Raw genomic sequence first — 25523 nt, forward strand, 5'->3', positions numbered from 1 at the left:
CCCTCCTTGCCCTCATTACTATAATATTGAGCATCAATGCAACTTGAATACCACGTCTGGTTAACTCTATCTTTTTGGATGTGAATTGGTGAGAAAGAAGAACATTACCCATATGTAAACCATACACCCCTATTATATTGGCAGAGGTGCAGCAAACACTGTTTTTCTATCTTTCTTTTGACTTTCGCACACAGAATTTAAAATCCACTGTGGGTTCACATCTTATAAATAGCCCTCTATACCTAAATAAAGCATAGGTGGGATCTGTCCGGCAGCAAACGCTATCACAGAAAATAAAACCTTTGAAACAACAGGTATATAATAAGGGGGCACTTTGTTGCAACAATCATCCCATCATGCCACTCCAGAAAGACCACGTGTATTCACCAAACCTCAATCTTACTGCATGGGCTGTAGAGGTTATGCCAGGGTAGACCTGTGCGTTTCTCCCTTCTGACACTTTCAAAAATCCAGCAAGAGGTACAGTTTCACAGATGAACAGAGTGGTGCTCACCTGAAAGGCTTGTTTTGGCTCCGAGGAGATGTGCTAGCCCCATCTGTCCCAGATTCTTTCCCAGCTATGTCTGGGATTGAGGAGTCTTCAACGGGAGATATAATGTTCTCCTAATAGAAGATGGAATTAAAAAGCAGCTAATTAGATAGAGTCTACAGGCTTAGAGGTCAGTACCTAGATTGAGGACATTGCAGGAGGTCCCATAGGCTACCCATACGGTACCACGCATAGGAGCGTATGGCTGCCCATATGCTACCATGCGTAGGAGAAAGCATTATATTTCAATCATATATTTTTGGACTTGAAAATGACTCTGCCATTCATTCAACAGCCAAGATCACTTGTGCAGTGTAAGTCTGAGAACTAAATGCTCTGACAAAATAAAGGCAATATCTGAGGGGAGAACAATTCCCTCCCCCCCCCCGCCACCCCCCACAAACAACAGGTATAAATTGAGGAGGTAATAAAGGGTGCACAGACTGTCCTGTTTTCATTCTTCGGTAACATATCCTGTATAAGAGACCTTGGTACTAGGCATTAGCCACTCTTCAGACTTAAGTGACAATGACAAAGAATGAAAAGCAGTGTCACAGACCAGATGCATGCCTGGACAGGACAAAAAGAACCTAGGAGACCGAAAACAATACAATACCAAACAATAAGAACAGCACACATGGTGCAGAGATCATCATCACCTGAAGGTAAGGCTCTGTCTTGCTGTCTTTTTTTTATATAAATGCATCCAACCTTTTAAAGACTAAAAAAAGCGATACTGAAAAAGCAAACAAACTGACCTTGATTGTTTAGTATAACAAGTCAAATTCCATTAAGCAGACAGGAAAATCATGACGTTTCAACTCTTTGGGCCCTGGGCTAGAAGAGACTAGCCAGACAGTACAAGCCAAATAATGAGGGTGTCACCACAAAACATGCTGCCTCCATCAAAAGACTACAAAGTTCTGAAGATAAATCTCACCTGCAGAGCCAGGGGATGGCCAAGAACCATCCTACAGCACAGAATGCTATAAAATACTGCAGAACAGAAGCTTGTTTCATTGTCTGCACAGAAATATGAGACTACAATGCAAACCTTCCTGGACAACTGGGCAACTAGTTTGCTTTGATGAAGGGGATCGCTTTCCCAATGGAACTCACAGTGCAATTAGCATTTGTTAGTACCAGGTGCACACGAGAAAACTAGCCCGCCTGAAAATATATAGATCATTCTCAGGTATTTAAATCGAAAGATTTGGTCTGCTGGTTAGACTTAAGTTTCAGGAAAACGTAGATTGCGGATGCGTTCCCAATGTTTCAACTGTACTGTACTTCAAACACCATTTTCCCAGGCCTATCATATGAAGACCTATAGAGGGAACCTGTTCTCCTGATACTATCTGAAAAACACATTCCTATGACTTGCAGCCTGTGAGGAACAAATCGGAGAAAACACAGCATTTCTTATCTAACTTTGTCTGCTGAACAGGTCACCAGAAATAACTATGGACCTGGAAATAGAGACTAGGAAGAAAAACTTCAAAGACCAAAAGAGTTGGCCTGAAGCCAAATATGTTGAACATAACAGGCCTTCCGGAAACAATAAGATTGCACAGGCTGTTCTTTAAACATGTTCACACAACAGTCAAGAAGGCCTCTCCAACTGGACTACACTGGCAAACTGTCCCAGCCAATACAAAAACAGTGCTTTCTTTACAACCTCCTGTATCAGTTCCCCATAGTTGTTAGTTTCTTGGTTTCCTCTACCAGAGAAGCGGTCAGGCATAGTTTACTGAAGATTGTAGAAAAAAGGGGACTATGTTACAAATGTGAATTAGTCTTATTAAAAGAACTGGATTCCAGAAGGGAGACCGTGGTTGTCGGAAATCTACTTTTTCCATAGATCAACTGTCATCAAAATCTGCAGAAAAAAATATGAGAAAGACTTAGATGATGTTTCAATGCTCCTTACAGAGATGCAAGGAAAAAAAAAAAAAATCTACTGAAGAAATTATTGTTATACTTTCCACATCTAAGCTGCTGAAAGGAAGTCAATCTCAAACTTGCCTAAACTGCAGACAGTTGCCCAGAACCACTTAAGACATATGAGGCATCTAGGACTTTTCTGCACCTACACTACTGACGTGGTCAAGTTCATCATTAGCTGAATGATTTTCTGGTGAAGCTCCAGCTCAGTAAGAGTTAAAAGAATGCTTTGGTTTGTGCAAGCCAGGAAGAAAAAGCCTCTATTTTAAAGGAGATGTTTTCGCTTGTTATACGCTACAGAAATAGCCACTTCAATCCATTTACAATCCCAAGCAGACAGGTACAGTTTACACAGAGATGTAGCTGGGGTGATGGCAGATGGTTGGTCGTTTTCAAGAAACAAGAGTGAGCGCTCTAGCAGTGAGCGGTATAAAGATGAGCTGGGGGTATGTACTTAGCACAGAAAAGTCAACACTTCCGGGGACCGCACGAAGAGGACGGGGAGATGAACCGGATCAAGCCAAGGGAAACAAAGTATGACAACTGGTTTCTGGTCCAATGTTAAATGATAAGATATTTCCATACTCTAATCGTGCTATTTTGCTTCCTATTTTACACTAACCTCACACCACCCGGATCTTCCTGAGTGGTCAAGGGAGGGGTTTATTTGTTCACTAATTTAAAGTCGAAATTAGTGCACACCCTGGATAGCAGAGAACGTTACAGAAGGAAAAAAAGTAAGAAAGACACAGAACCAGAATATGTCAGTGATACAGGAATACACAAATTCCTAGTGAAAAAATATTTAAGAGCTGATCTCAGGTTCCTCATGTTTAATATCCAACCAGAGGTGTTTCAGAGGGGCTGAGAAGAGGAATGTGGAGTTCTAGATTTTGGGTCTGCGCCCTGACTAAGCTTGGTTGATAGTCCTTGCCTTCTTGAAACATGGAGTTTTCAGAAGGAGGGAGTCTGTGCTTTGGAGTGCAGATGAGCAACCTGGGATGATCAATTTACTGTCCAGGTAGCTAGAAGAACTTGTGTGCAGACTTATGAACACTGCAATCTACTTTCAACAAACATCTCAAATCTATGGGAAGCAACTGATAGAGAATAAAATTGTAGTTTTATGGTCCGAACTTCTCACTCCAGATAATCAGGCAAGCTGCAGCCGTCCTTTTGATCCATTGCCTCACTTGGTTTCTCACTCAACCTTCGCTCCTCAAGACTAAATGTCATATCCTTGGCAATTCACCTTAACTCTGGTCTAATTACCTTTCCTGGAAGCATTTAGTACCTTGTTTTTTCAGTTATGTCTCAGGCTAAACACCACAAATTGCCAATGAAGTTTTCACCCACATCTGCTATTTTACAATACTTAATAGCATCTTACTCCTGCTTTCGTTCTCTCATCGTAACACTGAGGTTATTTCTTGACTCAATTAAGAGCAGCCTTAACATGGGCACCTAAAGTTCTCTCAATCTGGACGACAGATACTAAGCACAACAGTATGACTCCTCTCTAGAGCCCAGAAATATCAAATCACTGTGCATGGTCCTCAAGAAGGAGTTATAAAAATAAAATTAATTCCCATCATCCTATCCAACTCTAAACTCTACTAAACACACAAGAAATTACAAGCACAAACCTAACACAACTAATGCAAAACAAAACCCCCAAAAAACTTTTACTAATCTACTAACATCTCATCTTGGGTTCCAGAGTAGCATGCTACTTGCTGCAAAGCGCTTAAGTGCCTTACCAGGGGTAGTAGGTGCTATATAAATACAGATTACAATATCAGCTCAACACCTGGTTCTTTCCAGATTAGGTACTGTTAAATCTCCACTCTCCTGACCATTACAGGTGGTATGTTTTCTAACTTTCAAATCACTTGGATAATATAATACAAAACCACAAAGGGGCAATGGTTACCAAAGGGCATACATGTACCAAACCACTAGAAGGCATGATGGACTAGCTAAATCGTCACTTACTAAATAAAAACATTCAAGGTGGAATGGCTCTGAATACAGTCTGAAGGAGCCCTTTAAACACTCACCTCTACAAGAGCCTGTAGAAGCCGCTGGGTTAATGGGCCAAAGGGACAACCATCTTCTGGCTGATCATGCTGCAGGTCTGATTTCTTCAGCAGGGCTTCCATATCTAGAAAAAAGTCAAAGTGATGAACTATTATCAGCAAAAGATCCAAGTGAACCAGCTAAAAGAATCAAAGGTAAGCAGAGAATCTTTAGCACAAATATCACAATAAACATTCAATAAGAAAGAGGATGGGGTAGTGCTGATTTAAGTTTGAAAATACAGTTGCCCTAGTACAGGGCAATGTGTAAAAGTTTTGCTCCAATGAAAACCTTTTCTCAAACACAAGCCAGCAGTGACAACGGTCTCTGAAGGAGGAGGGAAGGGAGTTGAGAGATTCTGAATAAATAAGAAATATTTTTCCTTCTCTTTAATGAGAAGAGCAAGGGAGGCACTGGAAAGTGGATTTCAGATTGATTCACCCCCCACCCAAATACTTTAGATAAAAATGGGAGTCTGAAACAGAAAAAAACACTGCAACATCAGATTTAAAAGACAATGCAAAAGGAGGGAAAAGCCAGCAAGAAATCTGAACCAGACTTAATAAGGCCAACAGCAATCTGTCCAAGTCTCTTCTTGAAAGTCCAAACTGCACAATGAAGCAGAAGAAAAAGGACAGAGGAGGGTGAAAGGAGAGGACAGTGGGATGAGCCATCCGCTGTCAGGCACCAAAGAACAAGTTACGCACATTGAGTAACACTCTTTTGCACAGATTCCTCGCCTTTAGAGTATTCCCCAGGTGCATGTCTGGATAGCGAAGGTTTTTTCAGCAGCACTCCCTGTGCGTCATTAGGTGGCGCCACACAGCTTTGTGCTGGCTCCATGCCACCCTCGAAATGCCATGTATAGGCGCCACCACTATGTACGGACGTCAGATTCCAGCTGGACCGTTTCTGCACCCTCAGACATGGCGTGAAAAATAATTGCTGGTACCAGTGTGCTTATCTCTAACTTGGGCCCTTTGTAGATGGTAAAAAGAAACCACTCCAGAAAACAGGGAGGTGGTCGGGCAGTGATCAAGATTGATTATTCATCAGAAACAGCGCTATCAAAGGTATGTTCTTCTGATAGATACTTCTTACCAAGATTCTCACTTTTAGAATAGACACCAAAGCAGTACTCGCAAAGGTGGACACTGCGTGGCATGGGCTCAAATCAAAAGTCATGGAGGCCCAAACGGGTGAAGTATCCTTTCCCGTCAGACCTGGTAATCAACGGAGTACTGCTTTGTGAACGTGCGCATCACCGCCCACGTCACAGCCTGGCAAATATCAATGACAGGCACTCATGTCAACGCAGCGGTGGCAGCCTTAGCTCTGGTTGATGGGCTCTCAGTCCTTCCAAAGGCTGCATTCGCTCAGTGCATAGTCCATCTTAATGCAGGGGACTATCAGTGCAGTCCCCTTCTGCACAGCATTCCCTTTCTTCGCTCTAGTGAACAACACAGAAATCTGACTCCCCACCTGACGGTCCTTTGTATGATAGATAAAAAAAGTTTATAGCCCCTAGGGGTGCAACCGATTAATCCTTTCCTCTTCAAGGGGGGAGGAGTGGCAAACAATGCCAGGCGGGTAAAGGATTAGGCAACATGGAAACAAGTCAACTTTTGCAAGGAAGGCAGCTCGAGTCCTCAATACCAGTTTCCTAAAAAAAAAAAAAAAAGTGATTGTGGGCAGTTGCACCAATAGCGCCTGAAATTCTCTTACATGATGAGCTGAAGTGATTGCAATCAGGAGGAGATTCTTGAAGGTCAGAAGGTGCAACAAGCAGCCATGCAATGGCTCAAAGGGGGCACACATTAGAAACATCAAGACCACATTAAGGTACCGCTGTGGCAACACACATCATCTGGGAGGGATCATGAGTAAAACCTTTAATGAATGTAGAACCATAGCAAGTGATTTAAACAAGGATTTCTGGGCTGGTAGATGCAAATAAGCTGAAAGGGCGACCAAACAACCTTCAATAGTGCCTACTGGGAGGCCTTGCATGGCCAAAGACATAATAAACAATAAAATATCTGACAGTTTGGCTCGTAAACGGTCTGTCTTACAGACTCGACACCAGGCAACAAGTTCTTCTAGCGCTAGGCATAAATGGACTTTGTGGAAGGGCATCTGGCAGCAAAGGTGACATCCACAACTTAATGAGGAAGATCAAATGCAGTCAAGTGCTGCAGCCTGATTTCCACGTATGGAGGTGTAGATTGCACAGGTTCAGATAAAGAACCCTGCCCTGCTGCTGCGACAGAAGATCCTCCCGAAGTGGTAGCCTCAACGGAGTGAATATGTGCATGCCCAGAAGTTCTTTGTTGAAATAACAATAAGGTAAACCTTTGACACTGCAAGCCGTTGGTAAAATAATCTAGCCAGAGCTCTCGTCTATTCTGGAAAATGCCCTGTGCCTCCTCAGGATGTGGACACCCTCTGTGATCCTTCAGACACCACTGGTTGAGCTTGACCAATGCCCTGTGCCGCCTCCGGATGTAGACACCCTTTGTGATCCTTCAGACACCACTGGTTCAGCTTGACCAATGCCCTGTGCCTCCTCAGGATGTAGACACCCTTTGTGATCCTTCAGACACCACTGGTTCAGCTTGACCAATGCCCTGTGCCTCCTCAGGATGTAGACACCCTTTGTGATCCTTCAGACACCACTGGTTCAGCTTGACCAATGCCCTGTGCCTCCTCAGGATGTAGACACCCTTTGTGATCCTTATGACACCACTGGTTCAGCTTGACCAATGCCCTGTGCCTCCTCAGGATGTAGACACCCTCTGTGATCCTTCAGACACCACTGGTTGAGCTTGACCAATGCCCTGTGCCGCCTCAGGATGTAGACACCCTCTGTGATCCTTCAGACACCACTGGTTGAGCTTGACCAATGCCCTGTGTCACCTCAGGATGTAGACACCCTCTGTGATCCTTCAGACACCACTGGTTGAGCTTGGCCAATGACTTGTGCCTCCTCAGGATGTAGACACCCTCTGTGATCCTTCAGACACCACTGGTTGAGCTTGGCCAATGCCCTGTGCCTCCTCAGGATGTGGACACCCTCTGTGATCCTTCAGACACCACTGGTTGAGCTTGACCAATGCCCTGTGCCTCCTCAGGATGTAGACACCCTTTGTGATCTTTCAGACACCACTGGTTGAGCTTGACCAATGCCCTGTGCCACCTCAGGATGTAGACACCCTTTGTGATCCTTCAGACACCACTGGTTGAGCTTGACCAATGCCCTGTGCCTCCTCAGGATGTGGACACCCTTTGAGATCCTTCAGACACCACTGGTTGAGCTTGACCAATGCCCTGTGCCTCCTCAGGATGTAGACACCCTCTGTGATCCTTCAGACACCACTGGTTGAGCTTGACCAATGCCCTGTGCCGCCTCAGGATGTGGACACCCTCTGTGATCCTTCAGACACCACTGGTTGAGCTTGACCAATGCCCTGTGCCGCCTCAGGATGTGGACACCCTTTGTGATCCCTCAGACACCACTGGTTGAGCTTGACCAATGCCCTGTGCCTCCTCAGGATGTGGACACCCTCTGTGATCCTTCAGACACCACTGGTTGAGCTTGACCACCCTCGCGGTTCGTGATCAGGGAAAGGCCCAGACACTGAGGGGAACTCAGAGCCGTAGACCCTCATCGCACAGGACCCAGGACACCAATCCACCCTGTCTGGTGCAGTACAACACAGCAGAGGTGTTTTCTGTTAGAACCTGCACCAACCTCTCCTTGATGGACGCAGGAAGGCCTTCCATGCGAGGCGAATGGCATGCAACTCCCGCTGACATATATGGAGCCAGGATTCTGTTGGAAGGCAGAGACCTCGGGTCACCACCTCCTCTGAATGACCTCCCCAGTGCAGCAGTGATGTATCAGTCCCCACCTTGAGCTCTCAGTGGGGAAGGGAGAGGGGCCTGCCATCAGTCTGACATATATTGAGCCAGGTTTCCACTGAAGGCAGAGACCTTTCAGCTCTATCTCCCCAAAATGACCTCACCAGTGCAGCAGTGATACATCAGCCATCACCGTCAGCTCTGTGTAGAGAGGGAAGATGGGGCTGCCACCAGTCCAACTGTGGGGGAGCAGCCACCACTGCCATCGTGCACAGGCGTAGTGGACTGGTGCCACTGGTGGTCTGCATGTTGTCTGTCAGATCTACATCCCCAGCTTCAAAAGAACTATGTTGACAGCAGCAGAGGTTGGGGAGAGTGGTGTTGCCTACACGTCTTAGAATTTCCCAAACCGGTGAGAAAACTGTTTGGCAGGGGTCAAAAGACCTAGAGAGTGTGCCGTGGCCCTAATTTCTTTGAAACGTTTTCAAGGCAGAATCTGCAAACTCGCTGAATAGGTGTAAGTCATCGAAAGGCATACTGATGAGAGGCCTGTACGTCTTCACAGAATCCTGTGGCGCACATCCACACATGGCGTTGGAGTACAACACTGGTGCCAACTCCCTGCAAGACAATAAGTAGTATTAAGGCCAGCACAATTCACCAATCTGGAAGCATCTTTACCATCCAGAATGGTGTGGTCCAGTGAGACCCTAAGGTTTTCCAGGACTACTAACAAGATGTTGCTGGTCCTGTCCCCGAGGAAATGTGTATAGCGACCCAAAATACGAACTACACTGACCGACCATAAAGTTAGGCTAGCCAAAGCAAACATTTGTTTTCCGAATGCCTCAATCCACTTAGACTTCTTATCCAGGGGAGTCATGGGGTTTAAGTCTGAAGAACCAGGTTCTCTGGATTAGGTTCTTTAGTGAGGAAATTAGGGCCGCCGGGAGCTGGTCTGTGACATCTGAGCACCTGCCTGTTCAGCAGAGGGCAAGAATGTGACTTTTTAAAAAGTTACATATTTACAGCATTTCCTGCAACATCAATTTGAGGTACAAATGAAGGTTTTTCAATAAAAAATTATCTTATGTCTTGACCTGCTGTGATGTGGATGCTGAAGGTTACCATGTTAGAGGGGTCTGGCACATCTACTACAAGAATCTAGGAGTGGGTCTATTAAGGCAAAAAAACCTCTCCCTCTTCCAGCGGTGGGCGTAGTCTAGGAATTTGGGAATATAAGCTTTACTAGCATGACCGTTTTCCAGAAGAACATGGATTTGGGTGCTATCTGCATACAACTGTAAATGTACCTAACAGTGCTCAAACTGAGAGTGTCAACATATGAAATACTCCAAGCGGCCTCCTATATATGGGAGGGCCTGTAGATTCAACATGGACTTTATGTCTGCGGTCAAGATGAAAGGAGACAATCAAAACTGATTTCTCCCTACTGCAGAGTTTGAAAAGCAAATATTTTGGTGGTGAACTAAGAGAAATCGCTCTAACAACGACCATGAAAGCGAAAACCATGTGGAGAAGTTGCACAATTTCAAACACCTAAATTCCACGGACAGAATAATCACAGAGGTTGAGGGACAAGTGGACAATATCAACAATGGCCCAGGCTGGAAACATTAAATATGGCACCTACATTGAAAAAAATCACAGTGCCTTTTATGGGGCCCTTTCTTCAAGCGCTATTGAGCCGTGAATGCTGTCAGATAGATTTCAAAAGAATACACAGGATCTGCTCAAGAAGACTCAGTCTCCAAAATGCACTCATACCGAACATACCATATCTTGTCCAACATCAGCAAGATTAACAAGTGATTATTATGGTCAAGCAACAGTATAGCCTATTCAAATTTCAAGACCATGGCATCACCATTGCTGCAGAATTCTCAGAAACATCTACAAAACGCAAGATGTTCCTGATGTCATGACTATGACTGAGAAAAAAAGGATATAACATAAGTACTGCTAGAACCGCCCTTGACCCCCACCCTCAATCATGCCGATTACGTTCAAAGGGAAAAACCAAGATTTTGAAGAGCCAGATGACTGGGAGATACGTTTAGATTCAACTGACGGACCCAAAATATAAGTGGCCATATAAGGCTTCCGACCAAGAACAGGCAAAGCCTTAAGACTGGGCAGAGCGGGAAAGAGGCAGGAATCCCATGACTGGAAAAGACTGGATGCTGTGATGAAGAACTGGATAGAGAAAGCCCATCCCAGTGATAGTTTCACATGCAACTTACCCTCCTCCCCCGAGAGGCTCACCTTCGCTTTGATATTATACTTATCCACACTTCTGCTCTGAAAATCTGAGACAGAAGCCTCCTTGAGTGGTGTTCTAGTGGGTGATAGAACCTGATTGGTTGGAACTTAAAGTTTAGACTATTTTTTTTAATATGACAATGATGTGTTACTAAACTGAAGGTTTTATGGCTTTTCAAGACCGTGTTTAACACAGCACTGCTTTGCTGTGCTTGTGAAATCTACTGTATTGAATATAAATCTTAAAAGGGGCTTACATCCCGGCCCCTTGCTTTTCATTTGTTCCTGTGCTTGCCACTTACTTTTCCTCTGTTTCTATTAGCTGTAGCATATTGTTTCCTGTTGTTCCTTGTGCATTTGCTCTTATCAGTGTCCCGAGGCCCAAGTACTGTGTTCATCTGCTTTTGTTTTGGAACTTCTTTGCTTAATTGATTTGCAAGTTTACACATAACGCGAACCCCAAAAAAGGTATTGGAGCACTTCACAGGAATGGAGAGATTAAGTGATTTGCACACAAACAATGGATGTAGTGCCTCCCACCAAGACCCTTACTGCAACGGCACTCACCAGTCCCCTCGGGGCAATGCGCACTCACCAGTCCCCCCGGGGCAATGCGCACTCACCAGTCTCCCCCGCCCCACTTTAGTTGTGGAGGCCGGCGCTTGTTCCTGTTGTACCCACTTTACTGCCGGACCGTAAGGGAAAAGAAACAGACTCTTCCCCTCCCCTCACCCACACTCATATCCCATTGGCATAACCTTGACAAGTTGCAACTTTTATCTTGTCGCATCGATCACTGCTCAAAGCTGCATTCACAAACTCAGCAGCGGTAATGAATTCTGAAGCGGTAGAAAACAGGCAATGCACGTGGCGGAGCGTCAGAAGAATTCAGAGGGGGCTTGCAGATGCCACAAGCCAGAGCGGTGAGCCCTACTGAAGTATGAAATGGTGGCAGGAACTTCTTTTTTAAATTATTTTATTAAGGCTGCACAGCGTTTGTTATTTACCTTTAGTTATATTGCTGTGGCTGCATGCATTTACAGCATCTGGCTGCACGCATTTACAGTGTAGTTGCCAGGGCTTTATCGTCAGTCAAATGTGCAGAGAGCTGGAAAACGTTTACAGAAGTGGGGGTGGATGGGGGGAGGGGGTCGATTGCAGCGATGAAACGCTCTCTCCTCTCCTAAACAAGGCTCAGCGGAGACATTTACAAAGCCCTGAATGATCATCCGGAGTCGGCAACATCTGTTCACGCCAGGAGTTTTCGGTGATCTTCTCAAACAAATTAACAAAAATGGGTGCTTTCTAATTAAATTACCACTCAATTGAAATAGTCTGCATTGGTGCGCTTGGCTACAATGATCGCACGGATAACACTTTGCTAAATCCAAGGCTATTAAACTGGAGCTTGAAATATTTTTACTTGCATTTCTATTTTTTAGGCAATTCTGGGTGAGAACTAAAATACCGTTAGAAAACCCCATAAGCGAATCACCAAAATAGCAGGCTTAACGGAAGTGATCCTCGAAGATATTACAGGATTGACCCCTTGTCCCACCCATAATCGCTCACTGGCAAAATCCTATTTCTTTTACTAAAGAACTGGACAAAGCGCAAAGAGCGGAGCATATAGACAGTAATCAGGACTCTTAAAAACAGGTTTAACTTTTGATGCACAACATTTACATACCTTTTACCTACTCTCAAACACCGCTCACCCTGCACACTCACAATTCACAGTGGGGACTCTGCACTCACAGAACATTGGCATACCTCTCACCCAGCACTCACATTCCTCTCACCCTCCACTCACACCTTCCACCCTGAACTCAAACCACTCATCCTGCTCTTGTACTATTGACATTGCACTGATCCTATACTCAAACACACCTCATACCTTGTACAGGGTAACGTCTTCCACCCTGTACACTCACACAATTCTCATTCTGCACTGAACAGACATCAATCACCATGCATTGAGGCACTTTCACCCTGCACTCAGACACTTATCAACCTCCTTTCATGCACCACTCACCCTGCACAGAGAGCACTCACGCCATTCTCCCTGCACTGATACCCTGCTCCGACATCTCTTAACTTATTATCAATCGCATAGGTGAAACCTAATGCATTTACCAATGCTTGTTAATGGTACTGTGGGACTCCCACTTTAACGACGGGAAAAGATTCAAGCATGTGAATCTATGAAAGATCCAACACTGAAGTAAGACAGAGAAACATACGTGAAGACATGTGGACAAAACATCTATAGACATCCATTCACATAACACACCACAAACCGAGCTGCACACATGAAGACATTAATGCATGCTGGGCCTCATAGACATGAGTATATTTTCAAATGACACAGAGATCAACGTACAAGAGGATGCAGAAAAAGACAGGTGAAGGGATGGACACAAGGACTAACGCAGGAGGTGGTGGACAGGTGTAGGCAATGGTGGAGTTGACAGACCAACGAATAAGAAAAGAAACATACATGTGATGTTGACAACTGTTCACTCAATTTCACTTTAGCGGTATCAGGGGATTTATTAATGTGCTTCTTAAGTTAACATTATACTACAGTTGGGCCTCAGCAGAGGGGGATGCTTGCATGACAACAGAACAGTGCATGTTTCAAATCGGGACCGGAAAGTATTCAAAATTATGACTCTTAAACCAACTTTGAACAGGGGATTTTACCCATGGTGGGACAGGGGATGACACAAGCACATAGTCACCGTCTTAGTGCCTAGCATCAACTGAAGCATAAAGTCAGATATAAAGCCTGCAGTTTTTTTAATATTGTGGCTCCCACCTCTAAAGTATTTCTTGTTTTTTCCACCATTACGACTGATTCATGTTTACGTCAGCAACTATCGAAACAGAAGTTGCTCTGTGGCAAGGGCTATAAAACCATTTCACACAAAATGAAAACAAGCGTCCCAATGCTCCATCATCAGGTTTAATTTAGTGGCTCGAAACACTGCACAAGATGGTCAACGATCATCATTAACCTTGGCCGCATTGTTTCGCTAACTCCAGATCTGTTCAAAAGACACGCATATTTGCAGCAGACTACTGTTCTGCAAGTAATTCAACCATAGCAGAGCGAAGACCCACTTAGCATGACTAGCCTAAAACAATTTTATTATGTATAACACTGGATGAAGTAGAAACTGAAAGTTGCCTAGTGTGGCCCCTCAGTCACAGTGAATACTGTTTAGTCATTCAGTAGTGTATGTGCGGTTATCGTCTACCTTTTGTGTCCAGTTCAGTCAATGGTCCCAGAATGCCCTTCTTCTTGTCAGCTGCTGCAGCAGCCCGGGCACCATCCTTCTGCTCTTCTAGCAGGTCCTCCTGAGCCCATCGCTGAGAGTAGTGCTTCCCAAGGGGCGGGATCTGAAAAGACATCAATAATCAGAAAGAAATAACTTCATATCCTGTACATCTCAAACTACATAGCCAACTGTGTATCTTTCATTTCCATTAACCCTGAATGGGAAGGGGTTATGGCAATACTGTAATTACACAGAAAAACAGAACGTCTTGGCAGATAAGGGCCACCTGGTCTGCACGTTACACAGAGCCTACAAGTATCCAGCTTCACCTGTCCTTGCACAACAGATGCATCCCTGCTACTGCTTGAATGCACAAGCACAATAAACACTACTCCCTCCTCTGAGTAGTTCTAAGGCACTAATTAAACTGAAGACCCTTTGCTCATTGTGGAAACAAAGCACATTGTTTAGTCACAAACACCTTGGTGGTTAGAATCCAAATCTGTAGTGCCCATCACAGGGATTCCTAGTAAACGTGTTCTGTGGCCGATGGTCACTTCAGCTTTACCAGGGGTAAATGTAGTACCTTAAGAACATATTTCATTTATTATGTGCCTTAGCAGTTTTTGATATTCCCTTCTGAGAGAACAGCAGCTTCTTAATTAACCGGGCAGGCTATGTCCAGCAAGTATCCAAAAGCCTTATACCGCACACAGGTCAGCTTTCCAACAAAAGTAGTCTGTCCTCCAAATACAAACTAGGATGTCTGACCCACAAATACTTTTTCAGTCTCCAATGATGTCCCACGTATCAATTTGAAAATTTCATGAATCTATGTCTTATGATACAAGCCTCGAGGAATCTAGTCGCAGACTCGCTAGGGCAAGTTAGATTTTATCAGAGCAAGCTATTTTTAGAACCTACTGGCCCGGCATGGCGAGAGACTCAAGCTGACAAAGAATAGCTGTTCTATTCATTCATAAAGTGAATGTCCTTAAATCTTGGTTTTATCTTGTCACATTATCTGTGTGTTCCAAGACAGAAGTCAAATGTCAGCTTATGTCTTCTTACAAACTGATGCTTATTTTTGGCTGGAGATTGGTGGTTACAAAATCCTCTAACTTTGCAGTCAGAGAAAGAAAAGTAAACTGGACTGTAAGACAATCGTGCTGGGGTACAGGCAGCGTCAAATGAAAGACTGCAGGATGTCAGTTTTTTCTAACACCCAACATCTAAGTAGCTTTAAATTTACTGTACAAATATTTCAAAATATATTTCAGTAGTTAAGAAACCACTTCTATTTAAAATCTGAAGTGTGATGGAAACAACAATTTTCATAGGATCAAAACAAATCAGAACACATTACTTGGAGATCGAGCAAAATATAAATGTCTGCTCAGACTCGATTTCAAAACATTATAATTTGAACACTATATAGTTTTACCAGTAAAACTCCATGTCAGTGGGAGAGGTTGAGGCCATTTCACTGGTAATGATGTGCTGCCTGTAAATGACAGTACACTACCACATCATACTTTTGTAATATATTAAAAGTGAGTCTTCAAACGTGAACTGAGAACCATTCCTGCCTCCGCCCTGATGACAATACTATTATTGAATAAAGAGGCAAGTCAGAAGACATGTGTACCCTATATGAAGGCTTGATTTGTATTGTACATGGAGCAAACGTTTGGGCAAATAAATCAAATAGGGGTTCTTTGTACAGCAGCACATACTTGAAGGTGCTGTCATATGCGACAATGAAGAAAAAGGCGACTATGAAATAAAATATTTCCCTAGGATCACACAATTTAGGACACGTTTATGGGTCAAGCGCATTACAGTTAGGTCAAGTAGATTATTCAAGTATCTAAACCTGCAAGTCTGGCAAGATTTTAATGATTTTTTTTAGGCCTATGATAGTAAGGCACTATAGGAGTTAAGAGTCATGCATGGTCGTCACTTATGCTCAACCACTCATGGTGTCTCAGGTATGACGCTTAATAGGGATATAGCCACAAATCTTTTATTGAAAGCAAAAACAAAGCTATGTCATGGTGCTTGAAAAAAGGTAGTCCTAAATCCGCCGAGGAGATACACATAAGAGGATATGCAAGATCAAAATACAAAACCAATGGATAGAAGTTTCAGAACTGAGTTAAAATGGAGTCCAGATTAATAATGTGCTTCATTGCAATGCTAATGGTGGACAGCCCTATACAAATACTCGTAATAAAACAAAGGTAAAGAATTGTGAACATTCACTCTGATGCTGGAGCGTTTAACTTGCAGGTTGACAGCACATAGTTACTCAGAGGTCTTTGGTTCGATCCCGGATGAACCTGTACCTTGTAGTGATCAGCTTCATCATCAGGAGGTTTCAGCAGCTCCTCCACAGCGCGGACCTCCTCACATGTTATATCAGCACAGTACGGCTCCACAGACGCCCAAAACCTGGAGAAAAAAGAATAAAATAGAACGTGAATCTATCCAGAGTTCAGGCCCCATAAACTTAAAAATAAAAAAAATTAGGAGGCTGCACGGAAAACAGAATCAGTGGATTGTCAGTGCTGCTGGCTGCAACTACGAACTACATCTAGCATTGGCAATGCCAATAGGTCAAGCTTTTAAATGATAGTAAGTGATTGTTTACGCACTCAATAAGTAATCATACATGCACTCAGTAGGTCATCCATGCGGACAAGCATACTCATCCACTCAGACTCATTCTTGCATTCACCCATTTACAACCACAATATAAACACAAACTCAAAATATATGCAGGATAAATTAAAATAGTTGAAGAAAAAAAAGAAAACACGCTGCCACTAAAGCAAGGCTAATAATAACAAATACAATTAAACACAGCAGTGGGTGGTGTTTTGCAATGGGATTGTACATAGTGTATAGTTTTTTTAAAGCTCCAGTACATCAATCATGCTTTGAACCATCGTTGTGGCCATCTAGGCATGGGAAAACAATGGTAAAGTATGGACATTCATCTTTTCCATAGTAGTTGCCTACTTTAGAGGCAGAGGATGTGCAGAACTGCAGATAAAATGAGCATCAAGCAAGCAGACCGTTAGCACTATCCGGGCCGCTGTAGTTATGCTCTAAAATTTAAATTAAAAAAAGGAGAGGTAAAGAAAATGAAAGGAGACTTAAAAAAAGGAGAACGTGTTCAGATGAATGTGCACATGTGATTAAACAAATGCAGCCACTCACAGGGCAATAAAGAAACTTTCTAAAAAAAACCTGATGACAACTTCATATATTACATCATTCATGAAATGTTAAATGACATAATAATTGTAGCGTTCACTAGATTTTAAGAACATTATTGTTCAGATTACTACAGAGCCCTCCCAAATACTCCCCAAAATAATTAAAGGAAAAAAAGTGGATGGGGTGGCAGGGGAGAATGAGGCCACAGGGAGCGTTGGGTGCATATGTCTTAAGTGACGTAATATGAGAGGTCATAAGCAGTGCATGATGGGGGCACAAGTTGTAGTTAAGTTGCTTTTTTGCACCACCTACCTATAAAACTTCAACTTTAATCTTTGTTTTTTCCTGCGAATAGGACAGTGACTGTCGCCACTGTGTAGTTCTAGTTATATCTAGTTACCATAGGAAATACATTTTGTTTTGCTAATAACTTGGTCCCGTTTGATAATTCTTCACAAAAAACTTTCCACCTCAGTTCCTTTCTCGAAATTTTAAGGGTGCTCCATCAAGCAGAGGGCAAGAAGAGGGGGAGGCGGGCCTCAAAAGGCCATGTGGATTTTTGAACAGCGCTACTGCCAAAACGGTAGATTCACACCAAGTTTGGCAGAAAGTTAAATCTTTACCCAGATAGCATTCTTTTTGTGATTTGGAGTAAACCTATTCAGTAGTTCTTATGGGGTCTGCAAACCAGATGGTGTGCTAAGCTGTGCTCAATGGGTGGGGGAAAAGGGGGCAGTCCTTGCCACCCACACAGGGGGTTGGGGAAAGAGAGGTCGGAGGATGCTAATAACATCTTACTTTACATACGAAAAATAGAAACGTATTGAAAAAAAAACAAAGGTTAAAGTGATGATATAGTTAGGTTAAAATGGAAGTTAAAATGGAACAATTTAAACTAAAAAAAAAAAAAAAAAAAAAAAAAAAAAACACACACCACTGAAATTCACCAGTTCTAGTTAAACGAAGTGACCATAACATGCACACTCAGAGTGAACTGCGTATGACTTTACATCACTCCAGACATGTTCTATGGTATCATTGGTAACATGACTGATAACATATAAAATAACACCATTAATGTTGTCACCCGGCATGGTGCGTGTGCACAGAAACAGAAAAACAAAAATAGCTGAATGGAATTACACCAAACTTGGCACAAAGTTACAACTTCACACAAGGGTTCCGCTTTCGTTGGTTAGGTCTGAATCTGTTGAGTAGTTTGAGAAAATGGCCTTAAAAGACATGTTCAGGTTTGGCATGAGAAGGTCACATTTTAGAGGCATCTTCACAGTTGGAAAGCTGTACTATTAAATTGCCCATAACTTTAGAGCTTATGCCGAATCTGCTTGAAATGTAGCTTATTCTTGTGTTTATAAATTTGTGCAGATTTGACCAGCGAATGAAAGCATTTTTAAAAGTGGGGTCAACAAGTGTTAATTTTCTAATAGCTATACCATCCTTGGAAGAACCACATGAAATACTGAATAAATTTAGCATGCTTAATCTTCAGTGGTTAAGGCAAGTTTCGTTCAGATCCACTTAGGAGGTATATATGAGGTGGGGGCAAAGTTGAAAAGGGGGGAACCAATTGCATGTGCTAATAACTTTGATGCTTAGTAATGAATATGTATAAAATATGGCAGGCTCTTAGCACATTAACTCCACTGCCAGAATTTCAGGCTTCAAGAAGGGACAGAATAAAGCTAAATTGTGGAGTGGGGGGAGGAATCACTGATTGTAAAACTATGCAAAAGTTATTAGCCAGAGTGGCACAACACCTAGCAGGCACTTACCATGTTTAGCTTGCTTGTAATATTTTGAGTTCCATGAAAACCCATCATGTGGGGTACATTCAAAGGGGAAGTCTGACGCAGCAGTTCCCATTTTAAATCCCATAGCAATCTTTGCTCTTCACTACAGTAAGAACCCCGACAGGGATTATAGCAATCTTGGAATGAAAGTAAAAGTTTACTCAAAGAACTGCTGTTGCTTGGTTTGGAGTAAATCCTTTCAGTCGTTGTCAAGACATTAGGGTTAAAATAACACGTCAGTGAGCTTGAAAGCATTAAAAGACAGATATAGCTTGACTGTCAGACTGTAATTGAACGCAGGTCTGCATCCGTTATGTGGCTCTACATTTAAAAATAAAAGCCTCCATAGAACAAAGACACTTTTAGCTCCCATTGTCCATTACAAGTATACAGAACCAAAAGCTGGGTCTATAAACCTGTTAAAACAGTGTCTGCAAACCAAATACCTAGCCAGGCTACCGACCAAGCCCTAAGCCAACCCAAGCCACTCATGTTTGGAGACCATGAGCATCAGTAGTTGATGGTCCGTGGCAGGACAGCAAATTAGCACTTTAGTGCAACCACCCTTCCCAAGAACTGTGTCCCCTTGTTGGTGGAACTCCTTACAATAAAGATAAGGTAAACATGCAACAACTGTCAATCTTCATGCTGGCCCACAATACAGCACCAAAGGTAGAAAATAAAAAATAATCATTTTGGAACCCCGCTTTAACTTTTCCCCTTTATCAGATCTTCCTAAAACGTGAGTTTCCTGCACTAAGCTCAACTTGAGATTAACCTATCAAATGCCACGGTGAATTATTAAGGAGCCCCGTATTATTTGCAAATGAGCACTTTATGACCCAATGGCCCCAATTTAACACCACCCCGTCTTGATGGATGTGCCCGAAACTCAATATCAAGAGTACGAGGGACATGATAGGGGTATGGCAGAGTTCATTCGGACATTAGATAAGGCACCAAAGTTACTATCATATGGAAGATTTTGTAATCCTCTCATCTGTCCTAGATTTGCTCCCTTTTGATTGATTTGCTTGAAACTAGACATACCAACAGAAAAACAGACATACCTAAGATTTGCCAAGTTTCATAAAGATTCATCAAACAGTATCACATTTACTAGGTTTCATCTCTCATTATCATATTGTCATCAATAACAGCATCTTGTTTGTAAGATTCTGATGCCTACTGTCCATCCTTCCCATTCAGTACACCCTTAAAACAGTACCTTCTGACTTCCAAATCTCAGGGTACACAAACTAAACTAACCTCTGCACTCTCTCCCTCCCTCCCTCCCTACACTGATTCGTCTGTGTACCAAGAACTTGTCCCCTCACAGAAATCACACCACAGAGCTCCAGCAAACGCGTCCCTATTTGCTGCGGGACAACAAACTGCACACCTCATTCTGTCTTTCTCTATCTTCCATCACCAATGCTCTTGCTCATTCACTATCCAGGCATCGTTAGGTTCCTGCTGAATTGTACTTTTTTTGTTCTAAGAGCTTCGCCCTCTCCCATCATCCACCTTATGCTCTGTTCCAGGCTCATCTACACACTGCCCATAATTCTCACTGAACCAACATGTTGCTTACTGATTCTGCAGGAATGGTCGGGATAGTCACACTGTTCTCCCTACTTGATGTGCTTGCGGATTCTTTTCCATCCCCATCTACCCATTACAGTCTCCAACTAGAGGGTCCTTCTTCTTTCAGCAACCCAGGGCCAACAACCCACACATGGTTTGCTGCAGACATCCATAGACACAGATCACATGTGTTTTTTGCCCTCCATCTCAGATTACCATATGCAATGCCATACCTGTTGGGAGCTTCATTTTTTGGAACTCTAGGTGTATCAATTGGCTCTTCAGAAAATTCATAATCCTGGATCTTCGGTTGTAGGATTTTAGACTTCGGTCTGCCTGGACCAGGACCAGTTGCATGTCCTCCCTTGCCTTCGATTTTCGGCTTTTTAGGTTTGGCATGCTTGATCGGTGTACCAAGTTCATGCTCCTTCCCCAACTTCAGAAAGCGCCTATCACCTTTCTTGTCTTGCCAATCAGTCAGAATCTAATGGGCAAAAAAAACACAAAGGATAAAATTAGAGCATATGGTTGAATAGCCACATTCTCGTGGAAATCAGAAAATAATATGCACATTTTCTTCTAAAGCAGCTAATCAACGTTAGCAGAGGCAAAAGAACCTTGTAAGGGTCAAACAATTCCATGCCTTATTCCAAGTATTGTTCATCCTGTTTTTAATCATGAACCAATTCCCTACTGAATTTTTATCAGACCTACAGTGGCTTATTACATTTTAACTTCAGCCAAAATTGGGTGAGGTTTAGAGACCATGAAGGTTAATTTAACAGTAGAGCTATATTATTAGAAAAGATAAATGTGCAAGCTACACCTTTAATTGGTATCAATGTCAACTATTTTCCTAAATAAAGGTACTTTGGTGGTATTGATGCTAAGAGGCATCGATAATAACCTTGGAAAACGCTTAGAGTAAGTGTGGTGTTGTCCATTCCTGCTTTTTCCCTCCTAACAACATCCCCAGTTTCTCACTTGCCATTCCAATAAAGGATTACCCAGCGACTCGTAGAAACATGCAATACACATGACAAGTAACATAACATGTTAAAGGGAAAAGAGTTTGGAAGCCTCACATTGTAACTAATAGTTCAGAATGCAAAACCACTTAAGGGAAAGAAGCCTCAGGGTGCACACGGACCAATAAAAAGACTATGCCATATCATAGCTGGAGAACATGCACATTAGCACAAAAGCAACACCTTGTTATTTTGAGGACATACTTTTTTTGCAGACTGAATTTAGAGCATGGCTTGGAAAAGCTGTCCACCCTGCCCACATTTTTGGGATGGCCTTATGTTTACCCCAGGTGGGCTCAGCAGTCTGCAAGACAGTTTTACTGCAAGGTTAGGGGGAGGAGGATCTACTGGTTCCTTCCCAGCGTAACGGGTTAGTTTCTCATGAATGGTTCTATCATCCTATAAAGTGCACGTGTACACATTTGCCACTCTTTGAGTGGAGGCAAGAGGACGGAGTCAGAATGACAATACGTGGGCCTGCACACGATGCTGGCTCCCCTGCGGGTTATCATGCACGGTTTAGGTAACAACCCGCTTACCACCAGATCTTTGGTCACTGTAGCTGTCTAGTGGGAGTATCCATTACAAACAAACTTCTGAATTATTTTCATTTATGCTTATTACACATCATCCTGACTTTCATTTATCTACACTCAGTGGTACTTACAGATGGTCAGAGGCAGATCTTTGTAGCTTCTGTGTTAGTGCCAGTCTGAATTTATATGGGGAAATGCTCCTATTTAAAAATCTGCAATTGAATAATTTAGTAATTTAAATAAGCTGTGAATACCACCAGCAGGAATTCCATGAAACAGATGAAACCTATTCTTCACTACAGACACTCTCACCAGGTAAGGGAAAAAGTACTGGTTCAAAAGGCTTATCCAAATTCAAAATCCATTCACAGTACTGAAGCTTATGGGGTTTTGCACTGGCTCTCTGTTTATTTCGTACTCCCCTCACTTCCTGACTCCTTTATTCCTTGTACAACTCACATAGAAATTCTCCTGGGAGATCAGCTCTCGGAGGTTGGTTTAGTTTAACAGTTGTCCAACAAGCATAATATATATATATATATATATATATATATATATATATATATATTTATTAGGGGTTGCTTTACTCATTCCAGGTTGGCTTGGACGGTATTTGACCAGTCCAAAGCTTTAATACTGTGCCTAGAGTAGTAAATGGCTTTTGTCATTTTACAGCTCGGCGAGGATGACACTGAGTCAATCCTATGCTTAAAGATTTTGCTGTACAAATGGCAAAAGACTTTGTCACTATCTAGCTCGGCGAGGACAGCACTGTGCTGATCCTATGCTTAAAAACTTTGCTAGATAAGCAGACATTTGAGGTGAGCAAATCTAGAGTGTCGCTGGTGTTGCAGGGCGCTCTTTTTTTTCACTCAACATGGATGTGGAATTCATATAGCCCGACGCCCAGGACATATTGTTTGGGGTCAAGGACAACAAGTTGTCATGTTTATTTTGTCCTTGTGACAAGTAGGCCCATCCCCCTGCAGCACAAACCCTTTGGATACCAGTTTACAGTACTATATTATAAATCAGAAAAGCATTATCCGCAAATAAGGTCATATTTGTATTCATATGCTAGTGATGTTCGAACTTGTATTTATGGTTCACTAATGCAAAGTCTTTATTATTAGGGTGAGCACTATAAGAAAATGTTGCAAGCTCGGACTGCTCTAGTGACAGTGGTTCCAGAATAAAAATATGCACACACATTTGCAATGTCTGATAATATGAGGCTATGCATAATGCTCCCAGGATGCGCTCTGGTTTGAGGCAAATATTTGTAGAAGCTTGAAAGCAAGATTGGTGAGTCTTTGCTTTCAAAATAAAATGCTCACAAAAAACTGCAATCAGGAAAAAAACGGTTTGCTAAAACAACTGTGAAATGTAGGTATAATTTCTTTAAAGCATCATTCAGTAAAATGTGTTGATGCATGACAGTATTTCCCCAAAAATATTCATAACAGAAAGATCAGTGTAACCAGTTCCAAAATGATTATGGGAAACGTGAACATAAACAAGCATTGGCTAAGCCAATAAGCCGGACATTAGTGATTAGCCTTTTAATTTTGTCAATGCTTGTCTTGCTTTTACTTGGCTTTTGAAAAACGTAATTGCTGTGAAAGCTGCCGGGCCCTCACCTTCGCAACAAACATTGGCAAAAAGCAAAAATATTTTAGGTCTGAAAAAGCACACCTCGCAAAGTAGTTCAGAGCACTGAACAAATCTACTTTATGTGCCAAAAGAGTAGAATGCTGTCACTCAAAGTTAAGACAGCCAATGAACAGAGAAAGAGATAAAATTGTAATAAAAAGAAAGAGTCTTAGATAACCATTGAGGGGTCCAGTTCTTAAAGAAAATCACAAAAGTGTACACTTAGTATATGTTCTTGCATTAGTACAAGTTTATGGCATTCATGAATTCACAAGTGTTTATAGAAGCAGGCCAAGAAAACGTACTCCTAGAAAATGTTTGTGAACTGCTTTTAAGCATGAGCAAATATACATATGTAGATCTGCTCTGTTGAGCTTTTAGAAGTTCTCTTTCACTCCAACCACTTTTTCCCAACTAGGGAAGTAGTTTTACTTCTGCCCTTGTCGGGAATACATTTCCAACCCATCTCTGAATGGGAAAAGATTACAGAAGAGCTGGTAAAACCCCCTAAAGCATGCATGTTATTAGGTTTGCATAGTCTAAAAAGTGCATTCCAACCTTAGAACTATTGCTTACTCCTATCTCCAGCACCAGGATCTAGATCTGCTGAAAGGTGCCAAAATAAAGGAATTGCAGGTATTCAAACCCTACAATAGTATGAGCCCTCTCATAATCTGAGAAGCTATTATCAAAGTTCTTATATAATTAGATTGCAGCCATAATCTGTCATCACACTACATGGCACCAAAGGGACAAGTAGATTTTTTTTGTGTGTTTTTTTTACAAGACAAGTACATTTATGAAGTAACCTGTCCCATGGACAAGTAGATATATTATAAAATTCCACACCCCTGGCTCAAAATCTTTGGATTCAATGTCATAGCTAAGTCTGGACACCACATGCAAAGTAGTCACTTTTGGCCTGGTGGCTAAGGTCTGAAACCCATGCACTGAAGGTTGAGAGTTCAAGTGTATGTGTGTCTATGGCAGGGATGTGGAATTCCTATCGCCCGACGCCCGGGACATCTTGTTTGGGGTCAAGGGCAACAAGTTTTTATGTTTACTTTGTCCTTGGGACAAGTAGGCCCAACCCTCTGCAGCACAAACCCTTTGGCTGCCTGTTTACAGAGAGTGGAACTCTCTGCAGTTGAGGTAATGTGTTTCCAAAAGATAATGCTGTTCGAACTTGTATTTATGGTTCATTATTTGAAAGCCTTGATTATTAGGGTGAGTGCTGTAAATAAATGTTTTAAGGTCACACTTCACTACTGACGTTGGTTCCAGTACAAAAAAAACAGCTGTGTATACACATGTTCGAAAACTTTAGGCTATGAGGCTAAGTATAATGCTCCCAGAATGCTCTCTGATTAGATGCAAATGAAGTGTCATTTAGTAAAATGTGTTGATGCATGCTAGTATTTCCCAAAAATATTTCTAATGGAAAATCAGTGTAACAATTTTCAACACGAATATGGGAAGCATAAAAATAAACAAACACTGACAAAGCCAACTGATCTGACATATTTTTATAAGTCTTTTAGTTTCATCAATGCGTGTCTTGTTTTGACATGGCTTTTGTAACACTTTATTGTTGTGGGAGCTACCAGGCCCTCAACATTGTAACAAACACTGCCAAAAAAAAACCCCACATTTTTTTTAACTCTAAAAGCACATGTTGCCAC

General features: G+C 42.4%; 1 protein-coding gene across 1 annotated transcript in view; it reads right to left on the reverse strand.

The window, feature by feature from the left end:
• The window catches only part of TADA3 (transcriptional adaptor 3), a 46884-nt gene that overhangs the window by 14250 nt on the left and 7111 nt on the right, over positions 1-25523 (reverse strand). Inside the window, exons 3-7 of the mRNA XM_069206149.1 lie at positions 20858-21108; positions 16350-16455; positions 13981-14122; positions 4555-4658; positions 515-624 (exon numbers count right to left, since the gene is read on the reverse strand). Coding sequence (XP_069062250.1) covers positions 515-624; positions 4555-4658; positions 13981-14122; positions 16350-16455; positions 20858-21108 — 713 coding nt within the window. The remainder of the gene's footprint in view (positions 1-514; positions 625-4554; positions 4659-13980; positions 14123-16349; positions 16456-20857; positions 21109-25523) is intronic.

Source organism: Pleurodeles waltl, chromosome 9, assembly GCF_031143425.1.
Source record: "Pleurodeles waltl isolate 20211129_DDA chromosome 9, aPleWal1.hap1.20221129, whole genome shotgun sequence".
NCBI lineage: Eukaryota > Metazoa > Chordata > Amphibia > Caudata > Salamandridae > Pleurodeles > Pleurodeles waltl.